Source organism: Convolutriloba macropyga, chromosome 3, assembly GCF_964194025.1.
Source record: "Convolutriloba macropyga chromosome 3, txConMacr16.3, whole genome shotgun sequence".
Classification (NCBI taxonomy): Eukaryota; Metazoa; Xenacoelomorpha; order Acoela; family Convolutidae; genus Convolutriloba; species Convolutriloba macropyga.
In genome coordinates this window covers 5,901,260-5,925,411 of record NC_134470.1, presented here as the reverse complement: position 1 = coordinate 5,925,411, position 24,152 = coordinate 5,901,260, and the positions used below count along the sequence as shown (strand labels likewise).

Sequence of the window (24,152 nt, the reverse complement as noted above, 5' to 3'; positions counted from 1 at the left end):
TTGCGGTAGCAACCATTACCCGAATTCGTGACGCTATTGCAGCGATTTATCAAAATACCACACAGCAAAACTGCCAATCACAGCACTTTAGCAGCGTCAATCACACACTTTCCACACGTGCCTCACATCCTCACTCAACAAACTATTCCAATTTGCTTTCTGCCAATAATTGTAACACAACTCAGTTGCTTCTCGAGAACTCTGCAGACGCAGCTCAAATCCGTCCCAATTCAAATTTAAATACAAACTCAAGTCAAATCCAGCCTCACTCTAAATTAAACTCAAACGTAACACACATTCATTCAATCTCTCAAGGAAAAATGACCAGCCCGAAATCAAACCCGCAACCCTCCCCCTACCCACAGCAGGGTCAGGATCCAGTCCACACCAAACACAGCGATAAACTCAACACACTCATCAAACGAACGCCAAAACTCCCCCAACCTGGAATTGTCGAAGGAAGAAGTGTTCGAAAAAAACCTCAAGCAGTTATTTACTAAAGGAATCTTGGCCGTCCTCACCAGCAAGGACTCGGTTCTTAAAAAGGAGATTGCATCTTGCAAAACGACCCACAACGGTGTAAGGAGGTGAACCCCTACTTGTTTTCATATTGGAGGGACCTTCACGTACGGTCAGATTGCGTATGTGTGGATGAACGTGTGGTAATCCCACACTCAATCCAAGATGAAGTGCTAGAGAGTCTCCATCTTACGCACCCCGGCAGTTGGAGTATGATAACTCTTGGGCAGTATGCGTTCTGGCTGTATATGCACCGGGAAATTCTCAACAAGGCGGCTCAGTGCAAAGCTTGTACCGAGATTGGTAAGAATCTTAAACCAGTCGTTCCGGCGTCGAAAAGGAAGCCTTTATTAAACTGTTCAGAACCTAATGAAGAAATACAAATTGATTTCGGCGGCCCCATTACGAATGAAAAAGATTATGATATTCATTTTTTTGCATGCATTAACCGTTTTTCTAAATATCCTACAGTAGAAGTCATTGAAAAGCCAATGGACCTAATGTAATTAAATTTTTAGATGAATACATTCAAATACACGGTGTCCCCCGAAATATTAGGTTATATCAAGCACTTTGTTTAATTGGATATAAAGTTAAGAATTTCTTCAGACAAAAAAATATTAACACAATCACCGCCCCTGCTAAAGACCATAGAGCTATTGGACTAGCAGAGCGTTTGATACAAACTAAAGACGCTTAAGCTGAATGAAATTAGACAGTAGAAATAACACATTCACAATTAAAGAAGCAATAAAGTCAATCGTATATCAATTACGTATATGCAAACAAAAGACAACAAATGTAACAACTTTCCAAGCACATTTTGGAAGAAAGCCAAACACACCACTAAGTAATATTAGTACAATACCAAAGCCATCAAATTTATCATATGAAAATATTCTTCACCACTATTTAGATGCCGAGACTGTTCCTGTGGAGGACTACCTTGATGAAAACGGATGGGTGACCGGTGACCGCAGCGACATCTTAATAAAAGAGGCGATGCAAAAGGCTCAGGTGGAGAACAAACCGGTATCCCGGTTCAAAATGCATCCAAAACTCAACAACCCGATACCGCGGTCGGGAAAATCGCTGGAAATCAAGCTGGCACGCAAGGTGTCCGAGAGGTCAAAGAGAGATATTCGTGGCCTGTGGGAAACATTGGCCCCGAGTAGTACGGTTGTCAGAACTTCCGACACGACAACGGTCATTAAGGAACCCGGAGTCCCTGAGGTACGAGTGAGGAACAGCCATATTGCCAAATTCGGCACTCGTGCTGAGCGTAATACGGATCTATGGCAATACGCTCAACAACTTCCTCTCCCTTATGAGAAGACAACGGAAGAAAAAATTGCCCAACATACAAAAGATCTTATAAAGAAGTGTCGTGGGGAGATCAAAATTCGCCATAGACCCACCCAGTCTGATGCTGCCTCAGGAGTTTCATCGGCCAATAGCAACATCTTGAAGGCCATGTCTTCCCGCAAACCAAAGAAGCCACAAACGGGAAGCAATCGCTCCAGATAATCATCCACCATATTGAATACATCGAATACATCCTCAGTTGCTGCGTCATCGGTCACCTCGTCAACCGCTTCGCCTTCCACATCGAAAACCAAAAGCAACAGAAGAGCCCCAGATTATTTTGCTCTCGAAAACTCAGTGTGTTCAATTAGCGATGACTCTGCTCCTGCACCCAAAAAACATAAGACTGCAAACCCCGTCATTGAAACAATAATCCAGGAAGAGGCGTCACAGCCTCCTGCAACGGAGACATATTTTGAGTTACCAGTAGTAAGTCCTCCTGCACCCCCTCCTGTTGGAACATTGTTTCCAGAGAGCCACGAATATGAAGATTATGCTAGGGAGATTAGCATGAGCGTCTTTGACGCAGAAAATCAAATTTAAAAACTGAGTAAAACTGTTTTTTAAAACTAATTATTTCATTGCATTCATTCAATTTTATTTCATTCAATTGTATGCTATTTAATGTAAACCTCGATTCTAAGTACCATTGCGCAGATTTTCTGTTAATGATCATTATTTATTTGTGGACGTGTTTAGTTTACAATTGCTAAATTAAATTTGGCTTCATAGCAGTAAACCTAAACCATTCAATTGTCTGGGATTCGCACCACAATTGTGCATTAATTTGTGTTTACGATTGAACGTAAATGTAGAGGATTTGAATTTAATTTTAATTTCGCTAGCATAAGTTCCTCAATTGCACTGTAATTTTCTGTTGGTTTGTTGCTGCTCTCATTAATCTACTTATTATAATAACCAGTACATATGTTATTAATATCATAAAATTTACACTGTTGCAGCTTAAAATTTAATTAGAGCCGAGGATATGTGGTACGGTTGTACCATATTAAGTTCATATTCTGTCGTTTAAGTATAAAATCATTTTAAGTTTGCCCTTGTCTGACTAAAAGCCATAGTTCACTTATGTTAAGGTTGCCGCCGACTAATAAGTAAACTTTTCAGTTTTGTTCATATCACCCACTCTTAATTATATTTCATTCGCTTAACTTTTCTCATGCAATTCAGTTGTTCTCAATCTACTTAGTTTTGCAATCAGAAGAATCCTGTTGGATTTGAGGAGGATTTCCACGTCATCAGATTACGTCTACATTCGTAACTCTATTGCTAAGTAAAACTAAAAGTGGTAATGCCACAAATTAGTGAAATCTTGGATTCGCACATCGAATCCAGTTCACAAATTCTAATGCAGATTTGTGGCTCATATACGTACCTCTACAGACAGAGGTATCACACAGTTCATAAACTGCACCTTCCCATACAAAAACGAAATACCTGAAATATACCAAACACCGGTATCTGTGGATCAAAGTAACTTCAGAAAAACACGCAATAATTTAAATCGAAAAAAACGAATTTTAATAACTTACCAATCAAAATTCAAAAGCAAACAACAAAATTACAATAATAATATAAATAATAATAATAAACTGTTCTCAAGTATGTATAAACAAACAGCATTGTTCTATGAGGTTTACATATACATACTCGAAAGGCCATCAAAAGGCAAACAGCCTAGTCGTAAGATGCCTTTGGGAAGCAGTTCAAATTTGTTAGCATATAGGGGCGGGGGTAGGGGTTGATATTGGTTTGTTTTTCAGCTTTAAAAAAGTGTGAACGATAGCAAGTATACGCGAGAAAACGGTGGAAATTTTAAAAGAATTAAGAAATTGAACACTTTCAAAGTTTTAGATTATTATCATTGCCCAAAAAAACTGAAAAATTCTATGATCTCATTTAATTGTAAAAAATTTTCAAGAAAAGTATGGTGGTGTGTATTAGTTCAGGATCTACAACAACTCTTTATAAAATGAACAAATTTTGAGTCGAAACAAAGTATATAATTTAGCTATTTTCTCATTCGTATTCCAATTCTTTTGAGTTGATACCAGTAAACTGATTGCTAGGCTTTAGTTTCTTACTTGTTTTTCTTTTCTCATCTTACTTGACAAGCTCTGAATCCCCAATAAAAATGTTAAAAACTTCATTTTATGTTCACGCCTAATTGTTTTGGTTAAAAATTTCAAAAGCTCATAAATATGTAGCTCTTTTGCAAGGAAGATTCGATATTTTTCCGTTCGTTCGCTGTTGACTGTTTCCTGAAAATAATTGGCGCAATTTGTTTGATTTTAACTTCAATCATTTTCAGGTTTGTCTTGTTTGCAAGTCCGTGAATAAGTACTCCATATTGTATTAATGGTTGAATAAAAAACTTATATGCCAATACTGATTGTTTAATGCTCAACAAAAACCTTAGTTTGTAGAACAATCCCGTAAATTTCGTCAACTTTGCTGCGTCAATTTTAGTTTGTAGAACAATCCCGTAAATTTCGTCAATTTTGCATATTTATGTCTTTTTGAAATCCAATTTGTTGTCCAGAAAAACGTCTAGATACTTTACCTCCTTGCTCTTTTTAAAGCTTGCATTGTTCCGTCTTAGATCATTCATCATAGTTTTCACGCCTAAGTTTAGATTAATTGTTTATTCAGCATTGAGCGGCAGTTTGTTATCGCTTAAGTAGAGGCCGATGTTGTCATTATCACATTGGAGAAGAACTGCATCTTTTTGTGGCTGCAGAGCAGTATTGTCGGCACAGAGTGTTATTGTGGAGCAGCTGCATTGTTGTCTGATGTCATTGACGTATATGATGAAAAGTAGTGGTCCTAAAACTGAACCTTGAGGCACGCCAAAAGTAATTGTTCTCGGACTCGTTCATTCAGCACCATATCTAAGACTGTTTTCTGTCAGATGAGTAAGATTTCATAAAATCAAGCATTGGGCCTCCCAAACCTACTTTAGCAATTTTTCTATGAAAAAGTTATGATCAACTGTGTCAAACGCTTTTTTCATATCTAGAGACAACCCTATCGAATACTTCGTCTGGTTTTCCAAAAAATCCCTAACGTTTTCAACAAACTGCGCTAAAGCACCAATTGTTCCTCTGTGTCGTCTGAAAACATATTGATTTGCGTGCAGGAGATCAAAAATTTCGAAAAAATTAGATATTTTGTTTTACAACTATATTTCAAAGGCTTCTGCAACGGTCGGAAGAACAGAAATTGCTCTGAAGTTAGATGATTCCGGACGTCACCACTTTTATATACTGCTACTATGACAGCTTCTTTCAAGCACGTTGGAAAACTTCTTTCGTCGATACACTTGTTGATTAAGTTTGTTACTATTGGCACAATTATACATTCAAGTTTCTTTAGAAAAAACATGTTCAATTCAAAACCATCTGTGCTATATTTGGTTGGCATTTTATTCATTATTTCCCGTACTTCTAGCAAAGTGGCCATGGCTGGTCGCATCGATTGTACTGATACTCCGGCTTTTAGAAACACTCTCTTTTTGGACTCAAAATTTGATGCTAAGAATTTAACAACTAAAAAATTAGTCTATGAATTTATCAGCTGTTTCTTTATTGAACCCATCTTGCGTTGCAACTTTTTCTTCTAATCTACTAAAGCAGTCAAAAACTGATTGCGAGTTTTTCTGACCATCTGCATTTGTTAACCGCTGATAATACGTCTCCTTTCTTTCTACTGATCAGTTTTCGCAGCTTGTTACGTAGTGCATTGAATTTGAGCTGATCGTTTTTGTCTTCTGTTCCCATAACATTTTGGTATTGGTTTTCGTTTTTTGTAAGCTAGATGTTTTATTTCGTTGTCAAGCCACAATTTTTTATTTTTTATACCTTTACAAATTTTCGTAGGAACAAATTTTTCAACATATTTATTCAACAGCAACTGAAATTTTTCATGACTTCCTCACAACTTAATTTATCAAGGGTTAGTTCAAATTTCAGTTATTCATGTTGCATATAAAACTGAAGATTAATAATTGCATTAGCGTCATTAAGTTTTTTCCTGATTTTAATAATACGATCATCAATTTTTCTTTTTCTAAATTATTCTATTTGAGTAACTAGAATCCAAATAAGAGAGCATAACAATCTGTTAGTGTAGCTGGTAACACTTTCAAATCAATTTTAAAGTTCGAATACACGGCATGAAAACAAGAATTACTAGTCCTTGTTTCTCTAGCGCAGTTCGCATTTTTACATAATGCAGATCAAAAGACAGCGCGGCATCTTGCAAAGTTTTCAACTTTGATGAAACGGTGTGATGATTTATAGTAAAATCCCCACATATAACCGACATATAGTCTTCCGGAATAACAATTTTCTCAAAATGGTTTCCTAGGCTTGCGCTTAGTTTCATGTTGGACGTGTTTAGTTTGACGTATATTGTACTTAAAAAAAACTTTTAAATTATTATAGCAAAATGTAAGTGACGAAATTTGGCATTCATTGCTGGTGTATTTGTTTACTATTTCAAACCTTATTTTGTCTTTCAAAAAATAAGAAACTCGTTCTCTATTTTTTATAACCCTACTGACAGTGACAATTCTTTGGTAACTGTCTAGTTGCAAACAAGCAGTGCCATACTCTTCGTTTATGCAGGTTTCTGTTAAGCAGACGGCTAAGGGTAAACTATCTAAACTGTTTACTAGAATTTGAAGTTAATCTTAATTTTTTGTATACAGATCTTATATTTTAAAGCATGAAGAGCTTTTGCATTTTGTTGCACTAAAATGATGAGTACAAGTGGAAGAAAAGCGGGACAAACATTGTCTTTAATGGATGAAACATTAGAGTTTCATGGTTACCGGATTAAAAGATTCTTTTTATGAAAAAAAAAGATAAAAAGTAGACATTTTCAACATTGATCGCCAGTTTGTTATTGCTTAAGCAGAGGCCGATGTTGTCAATATCACATTAAAAAAGAATTCAGTTGCATCTTTTTGTGGCTGCTGAGCAGTATCGTCGGCATAGAGCGTTATTGTGGAGCAGCTGCATTGTTGTCTGATGTCATTGACGTATATGATGAAAAGTAGTGGTCCTAAAACTGAACTTTGAGGCACGCCAAAAGTAATTAATCTCGGACTCGTTCATTCAGCACCATATCTAAGACTGCTTTCTGTCAGATGAGTAAGATTTCATAAAATCAAGCATTGGGCCTCTCAAACCTACATTAGCAATTTTTCTATGAAACAGTTATGATCAACTGTGTCAAACGCTTTTTTCATATCTAGAGACAACCCTATCGAACACTTCGTCTGCTTTTCTAAAGACTCCCTAACGTTTTCAACAAACTGTGCTAAAGCACCAATTGTTCCGCTTTGTCGTCTGAAACCATATTGATTTGCGACCAGGAGATCAAAAATTTTCGGGAATAACTATTTTCTCAAAGTGGTTTCCTAGGCTTGTGCTTAATTTCTTGTTGGACATGTTTGGTTTGACGTATATTCTACCGGAAAAAACTTTCAAATTATAGCAAAATTTCAATGACAAAATTTGGCACTCATTGCTGGTGTATTTGTTTACTATTTCAAACCTTATTTTGTTTTTCAAAAAACGCCAACTCGTCCTCTATTTTTATAACCCTACTGACAGTGACAATTCTTTGGTAACCGTCTAGTTGCAAACAAGCAGTGTCATACTTTTCGTTTTTTTGCAGTTTTTAACTTTCGTCCTGCACCAAACATTTTTTCTTTCTCATCGAAATAGACAAAGTTGCAAATAACCAAGTCATATTGATCTCCATTTGCAATTCCAGGTTTTTATTCTGTTTTCAGTGAGATTCATTTTCAGAAAATCGCTAAAAAATCTCAAGGAATTTTTCAGTACATTTCTGCTTGCTCTTGAATCGAAAGTTGGGTTGCAGATAATTAGGCAGTTTTGCTCGTGTTCCTCTCTTGTGCTCTGAGGCGCTCATTCATATCAAATTGCATGTTCTCAAGATTTTTTATTTTACTTTCCTGTTCGTTGTTATTTGCGATAAAGCCTGTGAGCGAGCTCAGCAATTGATCACCTGCTTTCTCAGTTGACTTGATTCGCCCTCCATTTCCATCCAGCTGTGCGTCGGCTCAAAAAATTAATTGTAACAGTCAGTGAAAAAAAAATTGTAAAGAGGAAAGAATACGAGTAAAAAAAAGAGTACGAGAAACACAACACTGTCAATTTCGTCAATTTTGCTGCGACGCTATTTATGTGTTTTTTGAAATCCAATTTGTGTTCCAGTAAAACTTCTAGATACTTTACTTCGTTGATTTTTTTAAGGCTCGCATTGTTCCGTCTTAGATCATTCATTATAGTTTTCACGTCTAAGTTCAGATTAATCGTTTTTTCAACATTGAGCGTCAGATTGTTATTGCTTAAGCAGAGGCCGATGTAGTCTAAATCACACTGAAAAAGACCTTCAATTGCATCTCTCTGTGGCTGCTGAGCAGTATCGTCGGCATAGAGCGTTATTGTGGAGCAGCTGCATTGTTGTCTGATGTCATTGACGTATATGATGAAAAGTAGTGGTCGTAAAACTGAATCTTGAGGCCCGAAAAAAGTAATTTCTCTCGGACTAGTTCATTCAGCACCATATCTAAGACTTTGTTTTCTGTTAGATAAGTAAGATTTCATAATTTCAATCATTGGACCTCTCAAACCTACTTGCGCAATTTTTCTAAGAAATAAGTTATGATCAACTGAGTCAAATGCTTTTTTCAAATCTAGAAACAACCCTATCGAGAACTTCGTCTGCTTTTCCAAAGAGTCCCTAACGTTTTCAACAAACTGTGCTAAAGCGCCAATTGTTCCGCTTTGTCGTCTGAAACCATATTGATTTGCGACCAGGAGATCAAAAACTTTTCCGGAATAACTATTTTCTCAAAATGGTTTCCTAGGCTTGTGCTTATTTTCTTGTCGGACGTGTTTGGTTTGAGGTATATTCTACCGGAAAAAACTTTCAAATTATAGCAAAATTTCAATGACAAAATTTGGCACTCATTGCTGGTGTATTTGTTTACTATTTTAAATCTTATTTTGTTTTTCAAAAAACGCCAACTCGTCCTCTATTTTTATAACCCTACTGACAGTGACAATTCTTTGGTAACCATCTAGTTGCAAACAAGCAGTGTCATACTTTTCGTTTATCCAGGTTTCTGTTAAGCAGACGGCTATCTAAACTGTTTACTCGAATTTGAAGTTAATCTTAATTTTTGTATAAAGATCTTATATTTTGAAGCATGAAGAGCTTTTTGCATTTTGTTGCACTAAAATGACGATTACAAGTGGAAGAAGAGCGGGACAACCATTGTCTTCAATGGATTATAGCATGAAAGGTAAAAGTGTTAGCGGATATAACATTAGAGTTAAAACAATTTTGGTTACCAGATTAAAATATTCTTTTTACGAAAAAAAGATAAAAAGTAGACATTTTCAACATTGAGCGTCAGATTGTTATTGCTTAAGCAGAGGCCGATGTAGTCTAAATCACATTAAAAAAGAACTTCAATTGCATCTTTTTGTGGCTGCTGAGCAGTATCGTCGGCAGAGAGAGTTATTGTGGAGCAGCTGCATTGTTGTCTGATGTCATTGACGTATATGATGAAAAGTAGTGGTCGTAAAACTGAATCTTGAGGCCCGAAAAAAGTAATTTCTCTCGGACTAGTTCATTCAGCACCATATCTAAGACTTTGTTTTCTGTTAGATAAGTAAGATTTCATAATTTCAATCATTGGACCTCTCAAACCTACTTGCGCAATTTTTCTAAGAAATAAGTTATGATCAACTGAGTCAAATGCTTTTTTCAAATCTAGAAACAACCCTATCGAGAACTTCGTCTGCTTTTCCAAAGAGTCCCTAACGTTTTCAACAAACTGTGCTAAAGCGCCAATTGTTCCGCTTTGTCGTCTGAAACCATATTGATTTGCGACCAGGAGATCAAAAACTTTTCCGGAATAACTATTTTCTCAAAATGGTTTCCTAGGCTTGTGCTTATTTTCTTGTCGGACGTGTTTGGTTTGAGGTATATTCTACCGGAAAAAACTTTCAAATTATAGCAAAATTTCAATGACAAAATTTGGCACTCATTGCTGGTGTATTTGTTTACTATTTTAAATCTTATTTTGTTTTTCAAAAAACGCCAACTCGTCCTCTATTTTTATAACCCTACTGACAGTGACAATTCTTTGGTAACCGTCTAGTTGCAAACAAGCAGTGTCATACTTTTCGTTTATCCAGGTTTCTGTTAAGCAGACGGCTATCTAAACTGTTTACTCGAATTTGAAGTTAATCTTAATTTTTGTATAAAGATCTTATATTTTGAAGCATGAAGAGCTTTTTGCATTTTGTTGCACTAAAATGACGATTACAAGTGGAAGAAGAGCGGGACAACCATTGTCTTCAATGGATTATAGCATGAAAGGTAAAAGTGTTAGCGGATATAACATTAGAGTTAAAACAACTTTGGTTACCAGATTAAAATATTCTTTTTACGAAAAAAAGATAAAAAGTAGACATTTTCAACATTGAGCGTCAGATTGTTATTGCTTAAGCAGAGGCCGATGTAGTCTAAATCACATTAAAAAAGAACTTCAATTGCATCTTTTTGTGGCTGCTGAGCAGTATCGTCGGCAGAGAGAGTTATTGTGGAGCAGCTGCATTGTTGTCTGATGTCATTGACGTATATGATGAAAAGTAGTGGTCCTAAAACTGAATCTCGAGGCCCGGCTAAAGTAATTAATCTCGGACTCGTTCATTCAGCGCCATATCTAAGACTTTGTTTTCTGTCAGATAAGTAAGATTTCATAATTTCGATCATTGGGCCTCTCAAACATACTTGCGCAATTTTTCAAAGAAATAAGTTATGATCAACTGAGTCAAATGCTTTTTTCAAATCTAGAAACAACCCTATCGAGCACTTCGTCTGGTTTTCGAAAGAGTCCCTAACGTTTCTAACAAACTGTGCTAAAGCACCAATTGTTCCTCTTTGTCGTCTGAAACCATATTGATTTGCGACCAGGAGATCAAAAACTTTTCGGGAATAACTATTTTCTCAAAGTGGTTTCCTAGGCTTGTGCTTATTTTCTTGTTGGACGTGTTTGGTTTGACGTATATTCTACCGGAAAAAACTTTCAAATTATAGGAAAATTTCAATGACAAAATTTGGCACTCATTGCTGGTGTATTTGTTTACTATTTCAAACCTTATTTTGTTTTTCAAAAAACGCCAACTCGTCCTCTATTTTTATAACCCTACTGACAGTGACAGTTCTTTGGTAACCGTCTAGTTGCAAACAAGCAGTGTCATACTTTTTGTTCATCCAGGTTTCTGTTAAGCAGACGGCTAAGGGTAATTAATCTAAACTGTTTACTCGAATTTGAAGTTAATCTTAATTTTTGTATAAAGATCTTATAATTTGAAGCATGAAGAGCTTTTTGCATTTTGTTGCACTAAAATGATGAGTACAAGTGGAAGAAGAGCGGGACAACCATTGTCTTCAATGGATTATAGCATGAAAGGTAAAAGTGTTAGCGGATATAACATTAGAGTTAAAACAACTTTGGTTACCAGATTAAAATATTCTTTTTACGAAAAAAAGATAAAAAGAAGTCATTTTCAACATTGATCGCCAGTTTGTTATTGCTTAAGCAGAGGCCGATGTTGTCAATATCACATTAAAAAAGAACTTCAATTGCATCTTTTTGTGGCTGCTGAGCAGTATCGTCGGCATAGAGAGTTATTGTGGAGCAGCTGCATTGTTGTCTGATGTCATTGAAGTACATGATGAAAAGTAGTGGTCCTAAAACTGAATCTTGAGACCCGGCAAAAGTAATTAATCTCGGACTCGTTCATTCAGCGCCATATCTAAGACTTGGGCCTCTCAAACATACTTGCGCAATTTTTCTAAGAAATAAATTATGATCAACTGAGTCAAATGCTTTTTTCAAATCTAGAAACAACCCTATCAAGCACTTCGTCTGGTCTTCTAAAGTGTCCCTAACGTTTTACACAAACTGCGCTAAAGCACCAATTGTTCCTCTTTGTCGTCTGAAACCATAATGATTTGCGTCCAGGAGATCAAAAACTTTTCCGGAATAACTATTTTCTCAAAATGATTTCCTAGGCTTGTGCTTATTTTCTTGTTGGCCGTTTCTGGTGTGACGTATATTGTACTTGAAAAAACTTTCAAATTAGAACAAAGTTTCAATCACAAAATTTGGCACTCACTGGTGGTGTATTTGTTTACTATTTCAAACCTTATTTTGTCGTTCAAAAAATCAGAAACTCGTCCTCTATTTTTATAACCCTACTGACAGTGACAATTCTTTGGTAACTGTCTAGTTGCAAACAAGCAGTGCCATACTCTTCGTTTATTCAGGTTTCTGTTAAGCAGACGGCTAAGGGTTAACTATCTAAACTGTTTACTAGAATTTGAAGTTAATCTTAATTTTTTGTATAAACATTAAGATTAACTTCCAGTTATAACAAATATAAAATTAGAGTTAAAACAACTTTGGCTACCAGAATCAAAGATTCTTTTTTCGAAAAAAAAAGTAGACAGAATTTTTTTTCTAAATATATATATATATATATATATATATATATATATATATATATATATATATATATAAGTGTGTGTGTGTGTGTATAAAGCTTAAAAGGAAAAAAGAAAACGATGAAAATAATAGTTTTCTGCTAAGATCATGTACTTGGAGAAAGTTTCCAATTTAACAACTTCAACAGCGCAATCAGTTGATAAACTTGATTCTTATTAAGTGATCCTGTTTTCACAATGATAAAGAAAAAGAAACATAAACTTGATTCTTATTAAGTGATCCTGTTTTCACAATGATAAAGAAAAAGAAACGACATCTTCAAGTTTAAATAGGTGCTTTATCGCAGCCATAAAATTTGCTGTACGAACAATTTTTTTTCTCTCATTGATTTTTGGTTATAGTGACGCGTAATCGCAGTCAGTTACTATATTTCAAATTTAATTGTTTAGATGATTAAATAAGACGCTTAATCGCTATCGCAGTCATTTTTTAAACAAGAAATCAAAATTCAGGAGAAAAAGAAAAAAATCTGGAAATTTTTGTCGTAAATAATTGAACACTTTTTGTTTTACTGGGCCTCAAAATAGGGACTGCTTCCCAAAGATTCCAAATAAGACCAGAATAATATTAGCACAAAAGGAAAAATATATTTTTTGTTTGCTAACCGTCTTCCAGTGTTTTTTGTTCAGTCAGCAACTCAAGATGTTTTTGAAGTCTGGCGACTTCTCTCCATCATCATCAACTGTATTGTCATCATGATGGCAGTATTTCCTTTTAAGGTTGTCTCGTTTTGACATTTGAAGATTGCTTATTTTATTAATGTTGTGATAGCCAGTATCATTACTGTTCGGCTTCACAAATACAGATACGCTACAATTAATTGTCGTAGTAATGAAGCTCGAACTATTTGCCTCAGCCCTGAGTTGAGCTTCAAATTTTGGTAATCGTTCATTCAAGAAAATAGGTTTGTTATTCAGACTGTTTTCTGCAGTTTCTAACTTTCGTCCTGCACCAAACGCTCTGTCTTTCTCGTTGAAATAGACAAACTTGCAAATAACCGAGTCATATTGATCTCCATTAGCAATTCCAGGTTTTTATTCTGTTTTCAGTGAGATTCATTTTCAGAGAATCGCTAAATAATCTCAAGGAATTTTTCAGTACATTTTTGCTTGCTCTTGAATCGAAAGTTGGGTTGCAGATAATTAGGCAGTTTTGCTCGTGTTCCTCTCTTGTGCTCTGAGGCGCTCATTCATATCAAATTCCATGTTCTCAAGATTTTTTATTTTACTTTCCTGTTCGTTGTTATTTGCGATAAAGCCTGTGAGCGAGCTCAGCAATTGATCACCTGCTTTCTCAGTTGACTTGATTCGCCCTCCATTTCCATCCAGCTGTGCGTCGGGTCAAAAAGTTAATTGGAACAGTGATAAATACAAAATTTGTTAAGAGGAAAGAATACGAGTGAAAAAACGAGTACGAGAAACAAAACTCCGCAAATGAACTGTTTACTAATAGACAACGGCCGTTCCCAGTTCTTACACACGAGCTGGGTACATAGAAGAAAACTAATGTTTTAAAATAGGAATGATTATGTGAAGACGTTATTAAATAAACTTCTGTTGAGTTGGTTCTAAACTCAAGAACGGGAAGAGCTGGCAAACGTAATATTTCACAAAATATCGTGTCATAGCTAAAAGAACATTGATTACATAAAAAAAATCAAAAAGCTTCGAAAAAAACGCCATAGTACCATAGAATATTGCAAAGAAAAGAGGCAGCTTGAAAACCTAAACGAAAAAAGAAAAAAATCAGTTTAATTTTTTAAAAAACAAACTATACAAGTCATTACAATCATTGGCTATATAAAAAGTGGACTACAGTGAAAAATAATTTAATTATTATCAATTACAATTTTTGAGAACAAGAAAAACTCTCAAAAATAAGAAAAACCAATGAAAAAAGTTAGAAAAACTTCTCCGCACAGGCTGATTTAGTAAACTAGGTCTCATTACGCAATAATGCTTTGCTTTTCCAGAGCAACCGTGAAGGAACTAACCTAAACTACCATGATTTGCTCAAATGTGACAGCATACATATTTAACAAAGAGGTTCGGTAATGTCCGTTTACACATAATGTTCAGAAATCGCTCATCTATATTTTGATTTAACTGTTTAAGAAATCAGAAAGAGGCAGGAAACGTTCAAAAACTCACATACTGTTCGAAAAAAAATTGTGCGGGTAGAAAAGTTGTTATCATTTACACAACTAAATAAATTAAAGAAAGCGCCGTCAGAGACTGATGAGACCAGACAGTAAGGAGACTACCTAACAAAACAAACAATAAAATAATAACAAAACAAACAATAAAACAATAAAGAAAGAAACAAAACTTTGTTAACAGGAAAAAAAACTCAAAATTTGTTTGTGCTAAAGAACATTACTAACAAAGTCAAAATACCATCATATTAAACCTCAGATGAACAAACTAATATGCACTACACTACAATACAAAGTTGACAGCGGACAAAATTAGAATCCTGAGAGCCAAATGAGAACAAAAGAGGGAGAGCTTATAATTTTTCATATATATATATATATATATATATATATATAGAGGCAAAAATCAAAATAAGTACACTCAATTACAATTTTTGAGACGAAAGAACTCACAAAATTGATTAAAACCAATGCGGGAAGTTAAAACAATTTATCGTACAGGCTAATTTAGTAAATAGGTCTCATTATACTATATTGCTTTTCCAGAGCAATCGTAAAGTAACTAACCTAAACTACCACGATTAGCTCAAATGTGACAGTATACATTTTTACAAAGAGGTTCGGTGATGTGAGTTTACACATAATGTTCATAACTCACTCATCTATACTTTAAATTAAACTTTTATCAAATTAGAGAGAGGTAGGAAACTTTCAAAAACTCGCATACTGTTCGAAAACAAATAGTGTGAGTAGAAAAATTGTTATCAACTTTCACAACTAAACAAATTAAAGAAAGTCCCATCAGAGACTAATGAGACCAGACAATAATGAGACTACTTTGCAAAACAAACAAGAAAACCAAAAAAAAAACAAACAAAATATTGATAACGGGAAAAACTCAAAATTTGTTCTAGAAAACATTACTAACAAAGTGAAAATAGCATCAGATTAAACCTAGGATGAACAAACAAACTTGTACTACACTAAAAAGTAGATAGGACCTGCCCTTAATGAGACCAGGTAACAAGTCAACAAAACAGAGTCCGTTGACATTTTTGAAACCGAATAAATTCAAAAGTCAAAACAAACATTATCTTTAAATTAAACAAATACTAGATAGCTTCACATGTAAATCTATGAAGTCTGTCATTAGTGAGACTAAGTCATAAAAAATACAACAATTAAAAACAGGTAAGATACAAACATTAGCATAAAACTTACGAAAACACCAGGTGTTGAAGCCATTAAACCCATACGCTGTTACCTGAAAAGATATATGTTCACTTAAAAACTCACCAAAATATTAATTATCACTAATAGTGTCAAAGTCATAGGTGCGTTGTTTACAAACATTGGATGGTACCTCTCATGAATGAGACTAAGTTACAAGTACAAGATGCATAAAGAAGTTAAAGAGTCAAAATTCAAAATTATATAGATCTTTTTGAAAACAAATAAAACAAAAGCCAAAAGCTCTCAATTTAGGATAATAAATAAGTTCACTTTCATCTCGATACTAAGCCATTGAGACCTTTCATTATTCAGAAGATATCAGACGACTACATCAAGAACAACAACTACAAGCAATTATCGAAAATTCTATTAAAACATCAAATTAAACTGTCGACGGCATTAAAAATGTGAGCTATTCAAAACAAATTCATACGTATTAATTTCGGCTTCCTTTCAACGCCAATGGAAAACCCAATATGATAACTTGACAAGAGACCAAACAAAAAATATAGACAAATTACGAAAATCACAAAAAAACGTATGACAACTTTGTTGTTACAAAGTTATAAAATCAACAGTTTAATAACCACCAGACATAATGTATTGACTAAAGATTACAAATTTTCAGTTGATCCCCTTTCAAATCCAACGGCACCTGTCATTAATGTGGTAATTTGACACGACGCCATAAAGAAACTCAAGTAGATTCAAAAAATAATCGGAAATCACAAAACTGTTATGGAAATTTCGTGCTATCAAAATAATAACACCATTAGTTAAAGCATCAAATCGCAATGGAGACTAATTTTTGTGTAACTAAAAAAGATGGGACAGCTCACTAATGAGACTAAGCTTCAAGTTGGAAGCAATCGGGTTAAAACGGTGGTTAATTTTCAAAAAAATAACTTACTATTTTTAAGACAAATATATTTAATGTAAGAAAAGCAGTTTCGCGTCAACTAAAACATTATATATTTTGATCACCCTTACCTCTTCAAGAAGGCAGTCAGACTTTTGAACAATAACTCTAAGTCATAGGACTACAAATTGAACAAAAAATGCAGGCAAAAACTTGAAGACTGATTAAAACTTTACAAAAACACTTTGTCGAAGTCGTAAAATCCTTGAGGGCTTCCCGAAAACACAATTTGCTTATCGGGCCTCAATTTGAAGATAAATAAATTGCTCATTCTTGGAAAATCTTTATCTAGACTTGTCTGTAATCGGCATAAAAAGTGCAAAAACATGTTAAAAAGACAGCGCCCCTAAAAAAAATCAGAACCCCTTTTGATTGTAAAGCCTTGATTCTTTTGATCAAAAATGGCCCTGAAACCGCCGCAAGTCTATTAAGCAAACATTTTTGTTCCAAATCGCAGTGTATTACGTGAATTGGCAAAAGAAACTCAATATAAAAAAATAATGCGTTTCGGGCAAAGATCGATTTAAGTTAGCGAAAGTTAGCAAAATTTTAATTCCAGAAGAATATCTTAGGAAGTTGAAGTAAAAAGCGCCCTTATATGAGTAAACAAAGAAAACGTCAGAAGTTTCCAGGTCTGTACTGCCAGTAAATTTGGACAGACTGGGATGAAGAACCATATTTGGTGCCATTTTCCATAAGACGGAATTTCCAAAAATTTTGCAAAAAAACACTGTTCAAAAAAGAGTAAAACCAATAACACCATTCGTGACAATTTTAACATTTTCTTTAAAAAATTCGCCAACACTTGAGCAAAAATTACGGAAAATATTAACAAAATTAACGGGAATCATCCGCCGGGAATCATTCACAAAACCTTAAAACTCAATAACTCGCAAAAAAATTCAGATATCTTTCTAATTTGATATTGTACGCTTGACGGTCTTTCTATTGAAACCAATCACAACTCTGTACGATGAACATATCGAGCGGCCATAATTGATTGAACAAAAAAACGAGTTGAGCATATAGTTGCTCCCCCAATAAGGTGGGGTCGGAACAAAAACCAACAAAGTAATACAGCAAAATCTATCTATTTTTAATTCAGATAATTAAGAGAATTAAACACGAAATTAAATAATTATTTAATAGCACTGCACCAAAATATTTGCTGGCTTGATTACACGCATGAAAAGTAAAAGTTGAAATCACGAAATTACATTTGAAACCGCCTATTTTCCAGAAACTATTGAGCAACATTCCAATTTTGTTTCCTTCGTTTTTATATGGATCAACTGAAAATCGATAGATTTTTAGTTGCTGTAAATTCTAGACAAATAAGAGTACTGTGCAGAAAATCCAGTTAGATGTTATCCAGTTATTTCTCTTTTTACGTTAAAAAACTCCATGTTTTTATGGAAATTCATTTTCTGGTTGCTTATACTCGAACGAAATTACCGTTATCAAAACTTCTCTTTCATTCTGCTTTTTGAAGGTATAAAAAACTGGCTATACAGCGGTAGTAAAAATCACAAGTAAACTACTTAGATTATGGCTGCCAAATTATAAATAGCAACTAACTGTACAAAAACAAAAAAAAAACAAACCTGTTTCACATAGAACCATGGCAATCTTATAGAGCTTGTCCGTTTTCAAATCGGTTGAAGAAGTTTCAGCTTCGAGCAATTTTTGCGCCAAGTTTTTATACTGATTTGCAGTTTCCTCTAACTGTTTTTCATCGAAGGTTGCCCAGAACTTCAATGAGTCATTAGGGTGTGTTCCAGACGTCAGAATTCGATCGTCAGACACACTCTCAATCATTTTCATCTCCTCACTTTTCAGAAGAGATTCGAAGTTCGGCTTTGAGTGTTCTATGGCTTTTAAAATCATCGCTCTATGACCCTGTTTCATGGCACTGAGTCCGTTCAAATCCTCTTTTGTTAGGTCCAGTATAACTTCCAAAGTCTCGAAACCCTCATCAATCAAGACTTTATGAGCTTCCGCTGGAATTTTGTGGTCCGCGAACCATTTTTCAAGTTCAGACGAAATGTTCAAATTATTCGGCTTAGCGCTACTGTCGGCTTTCAAAAGTTTTGAATCATTAACTTTAGATCCATGAAAGACCTCGATGAGCTGATTAGCCTTGAAGTCAACAGGTAACTGGTCAACGTTTTTCTGATCACATTTAGTCTTGCATTTCGGACACAAAAACTCAAGAGCCTTTGAATGTAAAGTTTCCTTCCATGATTTCAGACAGCCGAGACAGAATGTATGATTACAAGGAAGCATGCGCGGATCCGTGAACATATTGTGACAAATTTCACAAGTGATGAAACTTTCAATGAGATTGTTAGTTTGTTCAGTTACTTCCGATTTCGTCTTCTTTTTCTGCTCACTCAACGACTTCTGTCGGAATACTAGTTCACGGCATTTCTCGATGATTTTCTCGAAAACTTCATCGGTTTCGGAGCCTAAAAAAGTTTTGATGAAATTCATACAGATGAAATTAGGAATACAATTTAAAATCAGTTCCTGTTCTCTCAGGAAAGTTTTTGCACATTTTCAATTCCACGAATTATTGTGAAAATTTTAAAACTTGCGAAAAATGTGGGAACTATCTTAAAGTTAAGGAGTAACTTTTTGAAAAATGCTCACCCCTCTGTATAGTTAAGCACTGGAATCTAGATGTGATGTTATGCGCCTCCGAGTGTTGTTCTGGATCTATCCAGTGGAACCCGTCCACTACAATTGGCAGAATCTTCGGAGTCTTCTTCCGATTGTAAAGAGAGATGGCGGAGAAGAATTCTGCCTCGCACTCTCCGCTCTGAGCCCACGCCTCGTCTAAAAGTAATGCCGTTACGGTAGAATTTTTTTCAAATTCTTGGATATTTTACTTCATTAACCCCAATACATGCGTCTATAGATGTAAATAACATATTGATACCTAACTAAACAATGTGCACAAAATATTTGCGAAGTAAGAGAACACCCAAAATCAAATAATGAAGTTTTATATCTGCGTTAATTAGCATTAACACATAGTGCATTAATTAATACATAGTGCATTAATTAGCATCAGCTGCATATTTGAGTTATTATTTAGTTAAAAATCTATATATTTAGAAGTTGTTTCTAACTTTAGCTGTCATTTGTTCACGCAACAAAGAATCTCCAACTCTGCGCCTTTGACCAACGCACGCCATCTGAGATCTTTTTTTTCGGTTCTTCAAGCTACGCTAAGCAACCTCGGTTTATTTTTATAACAAATTAAAAACTTCAATCTGAAAATTCTAGTACAGCTATCGGTTTACTTCACTGTGGTAGCACACTGAAATTTGGATCTTCCGTTTGTGCCCCCCAGCTTATTAGGCGCATATTATTGGCACCCCCCAGACGCACGTGCCACATTTTACATAATGATTTACTATGTAATGACACGTGATCTGTAACTGGGGGGCGCATGTCGTACTGGGGGGGGGGGGGGGGGGCACAAACGGAAAAGATCCTGAAATTTTATCAATCAAGCACCATGCTTTATGGCCAGGCACCCCGCACATAGTGCCCCCAAACGAAAAGCGGTCAGATGAACGGTCACAAAATAATTGACGTTTAATACCAGCTCTTAATACAAATGGACTCCACCTTCTCATTTGCACTTCTTAAGCCTTCTATTACACCGTTACGTAACTGATTAGTCACTAACATTATAAAAGAAATCAAAGATTTTGGTTCCGGTAGTTGAATTTTTGTAAAAAAAAGAATTCGAATGCTTGAGTACTTCAAAAGGGAGTAATCATGAGAATGCGTTAGTTTGATCGTTCGGTTTCTTTCAGAGTACGTTGCAGGGCCTCAACTTGTCCCACTCGTAATTTCTATAGTTTTTAAAAACCTTATTTTCCAAATACCTTTCGGATCTTTTCCGTTTGTGCCTCCCAGTACGTTATGCTCCCCCCAATTACAGAGCACGTGTGATTACATGGTAAATCATTATATAAAAATATTGGACATGATTCTGGGGGTGCAAATAATATGAACCCATTAAGCTTGGTGGGGGGCACAAACGGAAAAGATCCTACCTTTCAATTCATAAGTTCTAAGCGTGCTTTTGTTTGCGTGATTTTCTGGGTTATGAGTCAAAACAAGTTCAAAAATAGTTAGGTCAATTAACAATGTTTTAGAGGAAACAAATTAGCTCCAAAATGATGAAAACATGATGAATAGGTTACGTGACTCTGCTTGAAGTTCTGACGTTTATCGAGAACCGCGGCGCGGTTCAAGATATTAAGCCAGAATTTCCAACTGACTTCTGAAGGGTCACTTAACCATGCTTAAAACACCAAACGCGCACGTTTTAAAATGACGAATGTAAACGGAATTCAACTTTTGGCTAAGAAGCAACTTCTGGCATTTTAACTTCTGGCACTGCAGACGTTCTGCACTTTAAAATGTGCACGTGAGTGTTTACAGAAGAATTAATGATATCGATAACATGGTTTGTTCACATAGTCACATTAATGTCATTCATTCACACACACAAAAGGAACAGATCCAAATGATTACATAATAATTTCACAAACCTAAGAAGACAACCATTGCTTTGCAATTGGCAGCATTTCCATTGATGTCAGTTCGGAAGTCGTCCCCCACCTCCATCCGACCACAAATGAAGGCTGAGATTTCGTTCTGCTTCAACAGATCGTATAATCTAGAAACACCCCAACAGATATCATAATAGTAAATCTTAAATTATATGATACCTTTAAAGAGAATTAACTTTTGTGTAACAGCGAAATGATTGATATCTTTCGGTATTTTTGATATCCATTTATAATTTTCACTTTTCTCTTTCTCTAAATTTATATTTCTCTATTTTTGCGATAACTTGAGTGCATCAAATTTTTGATAAGACTCATTCTAGATAATTTTCTAAAATGAGGTTAATGATTAAAAAACTGTCGTGGTCTCGAGCACGAGTAAAAAGAATTTCATTATTTTAACAATTGAATTCAAAATGGCCTAAATGTACAACATTTCACAGGTATTTATAGTCCGTATCAGTATGAAAATTTACAGATCCGCCTAGATATAGATAAACTGATATGGGTAAATTTACACCTTAGTTGTGAACAAGTTCTTTCCCTTGCCGTATATGGCAAAAACTAGTGCAGTTTTTTGCACTTAACACATTGTTCTCCCTACCTGAGAACATGTCATTTCTATCTACTGGGAGGGTCGGAGAGTTGGTTTCTGATCATATCTGGTGGTGGGAAGGTCAAATCTATCACACAAATTCATGGTTTATGTACGCTGATAAACTTGTGGTATGAACAAATTTGAAAAGACGATTCGGTTCAAATTAGAAGCCATTATTCAATTTCACTTCACCAAATATCAGGTAAGAAAGTTTTCTTTATATACCGAAGTTTTAACTTAAGTTGCTAAGTTCGCCACTTCTCGATATATCACATCCTACCTCTTTTTTTAAGCAAGTTGGTAGGAATAGCTTCTCCAAATCTTTCTGGTTGTTTTTTGTTTCTGCTTGAAGTTCTCGTGGCCACTGAAGGTTGTTCCCCTTCAACCACTGAGGTTTCTTCAGTAGAGTTGGGTGATGCCACTTCTATGTCGTCCCTACTGCTCTCAGACTGTGAGTCAGTAGATTCAGTCTTCATGTCTTCAGGTTCCAGCCGTGCAATTTGGTTGTCACTAACAAGCACTGTCTTGTTTGAATTGTCCGGTTGAATTAACGAAGTGTTCATTCCTTTACGGATAATTAAAGTAGATAGAACCGTTGGTGAACTGTTCGTCGGTTTGAAGAAGACTCGTTCACACAGATCAAAATCAGTGACTGCTGGAAGTCTTAGTTTGCGTCTCAGTAGCAGTTCTACAGGAGTTTTGCCCCGTGTCTTGGAAGTGTTCAGATGTGTCATCAATGCCCGCTGTAGGAAAGCGCCAAATGACACATTCAGATTTGGACTCCAGGCTTGAATAGCCCGTTTCACTGTTTGGACCGCTCGTTCAGCAATCCCATTTGCTCTTGGATGGTAGATGGGAGATTCCATCTTTTTAATCCCCAGTGATTCACACCATTGCTTTAGGTCACTGCTCACAAACTCAGGACCATTGTCTGATACTAATATTCTTGGTATCCCAAATCTTGCAAAGATTTGACTCAAGTGCACCTTCACTGTTTGTGAGGTTCTATTTCCCGCAGGGAAGGCTTCTATCCAACATGATTCCGCTTCTACTATCACTAATATATTGCCTTGATCCTTGACGTAGCCCAAGCCCATGTGGAGTCTTTCCCAAACTTCAGCTTCCGGCCAAGTAGATACTGTTTTCCCCAGGCTAGGCATGTTTTCTTGGCATTCCTTGCATTTATTAACATATCGAAGAACATCTCGACTGACGCCGGGCCACCAAGCCATCATTCGAACTGCTGTTTCAGTTGAATTTTTGCCTGGGTGAGTCTCAGGAGCTTTGGCCATCACCATGAGTCTTAGTTTGGGTGGAATGAAAGGCACAACTCCTCGAAAGATGATTCCATTGTGAATGGTCAAGGAGTCTTTCCTCCTTGGTCGAGTTTTTTTGCACCCATAAAAAACTAAGCTACAGCCCCCTTTGAACTAAATTGCCTCGCCTGTCGTTCGAGAGCAATTTGTCCGACGTAAGTCGGTTAATGTCTAATTTTGTGAAGTTTGCAATTGTGTCGGAAATGTTCATAGGACTCAAAATTGATTCCAAGCAAACGATTTTCATCGTGAACATTTTTCGAAGTTGCTGGAAAAGTAGTAAAAATGCAGCTGCCTTGTATGAGTTGGTTTATAAACTGACTTAAAAATCATTTCAATTCGATATCACCTAAGGATTCTAGCAGTCTCAAAATTAAAATTCTATTGTTGCATTGCAGTTGTCATAGTAACAAACGCTGTTCCGCAGAGATTAAAGTTCAAATTTTCTGTGCAGAATTGCGGACTCGTGTTTTATTACCAGAAGATCTTAAAATTTGTGTACAAATATGAAAAGAATTTAACTCTACCACGCCGCAAAACCTATAATTTACTTGCGGCTTTATGGACAACAGTGACTGTAGATAAAATCACCTTGAAATTGACTGCTCGATTTTTTTAATTAGCTAAGATCCAATCTAGAATACAATTTTTGAAAAAAAAGCGACTTTAACAATTTTATCAACAAGTGCAGATTTACATCCTCTTAAATCGCAATGAGTAATGCCGAGGAAATTTTTTGCAATTTTTACAAATTATTCTTCCATAATTTCTGTCGAATTTCTATCGAGGACACAGTGACAAATTCGATTAAATTTA

At 35.5% G+C, this 24,152-nt stretch overlaps 1 protein-coding gene across 2 annotated transcripts in view; it reads right to left on the bottom strand.

The window, feature by feature from the left end:
- LOC142335895 (uncharacterized) overlaps positions 1-24,152 on the bottom strand; it is a 76,097-nt gene that overhangs the window by 5,669 nt on the left and 46,276 nt on the right. For both annotated transcript variants that reach the window (XM_075384247.1, XM_075384248.1), the window contains 3 exons: positions 21,405-21,532; positions 19,483-19,668; positions 18,435-19,298 (listed from right to left, as the gene is read on the bottom strand). In XM_075384247.1, the coding sequence (XP_075240362.1) occupies positions 18,435-19,298; positions 19,483-19,668; positions 21,405-21,532 (1,178 nt within the window). The remainder of the gene's footprint in view (positions 1-18,434; positions 19,299-19,482; positions 19,669-21,404; positions 21,533-24,152) is intronic.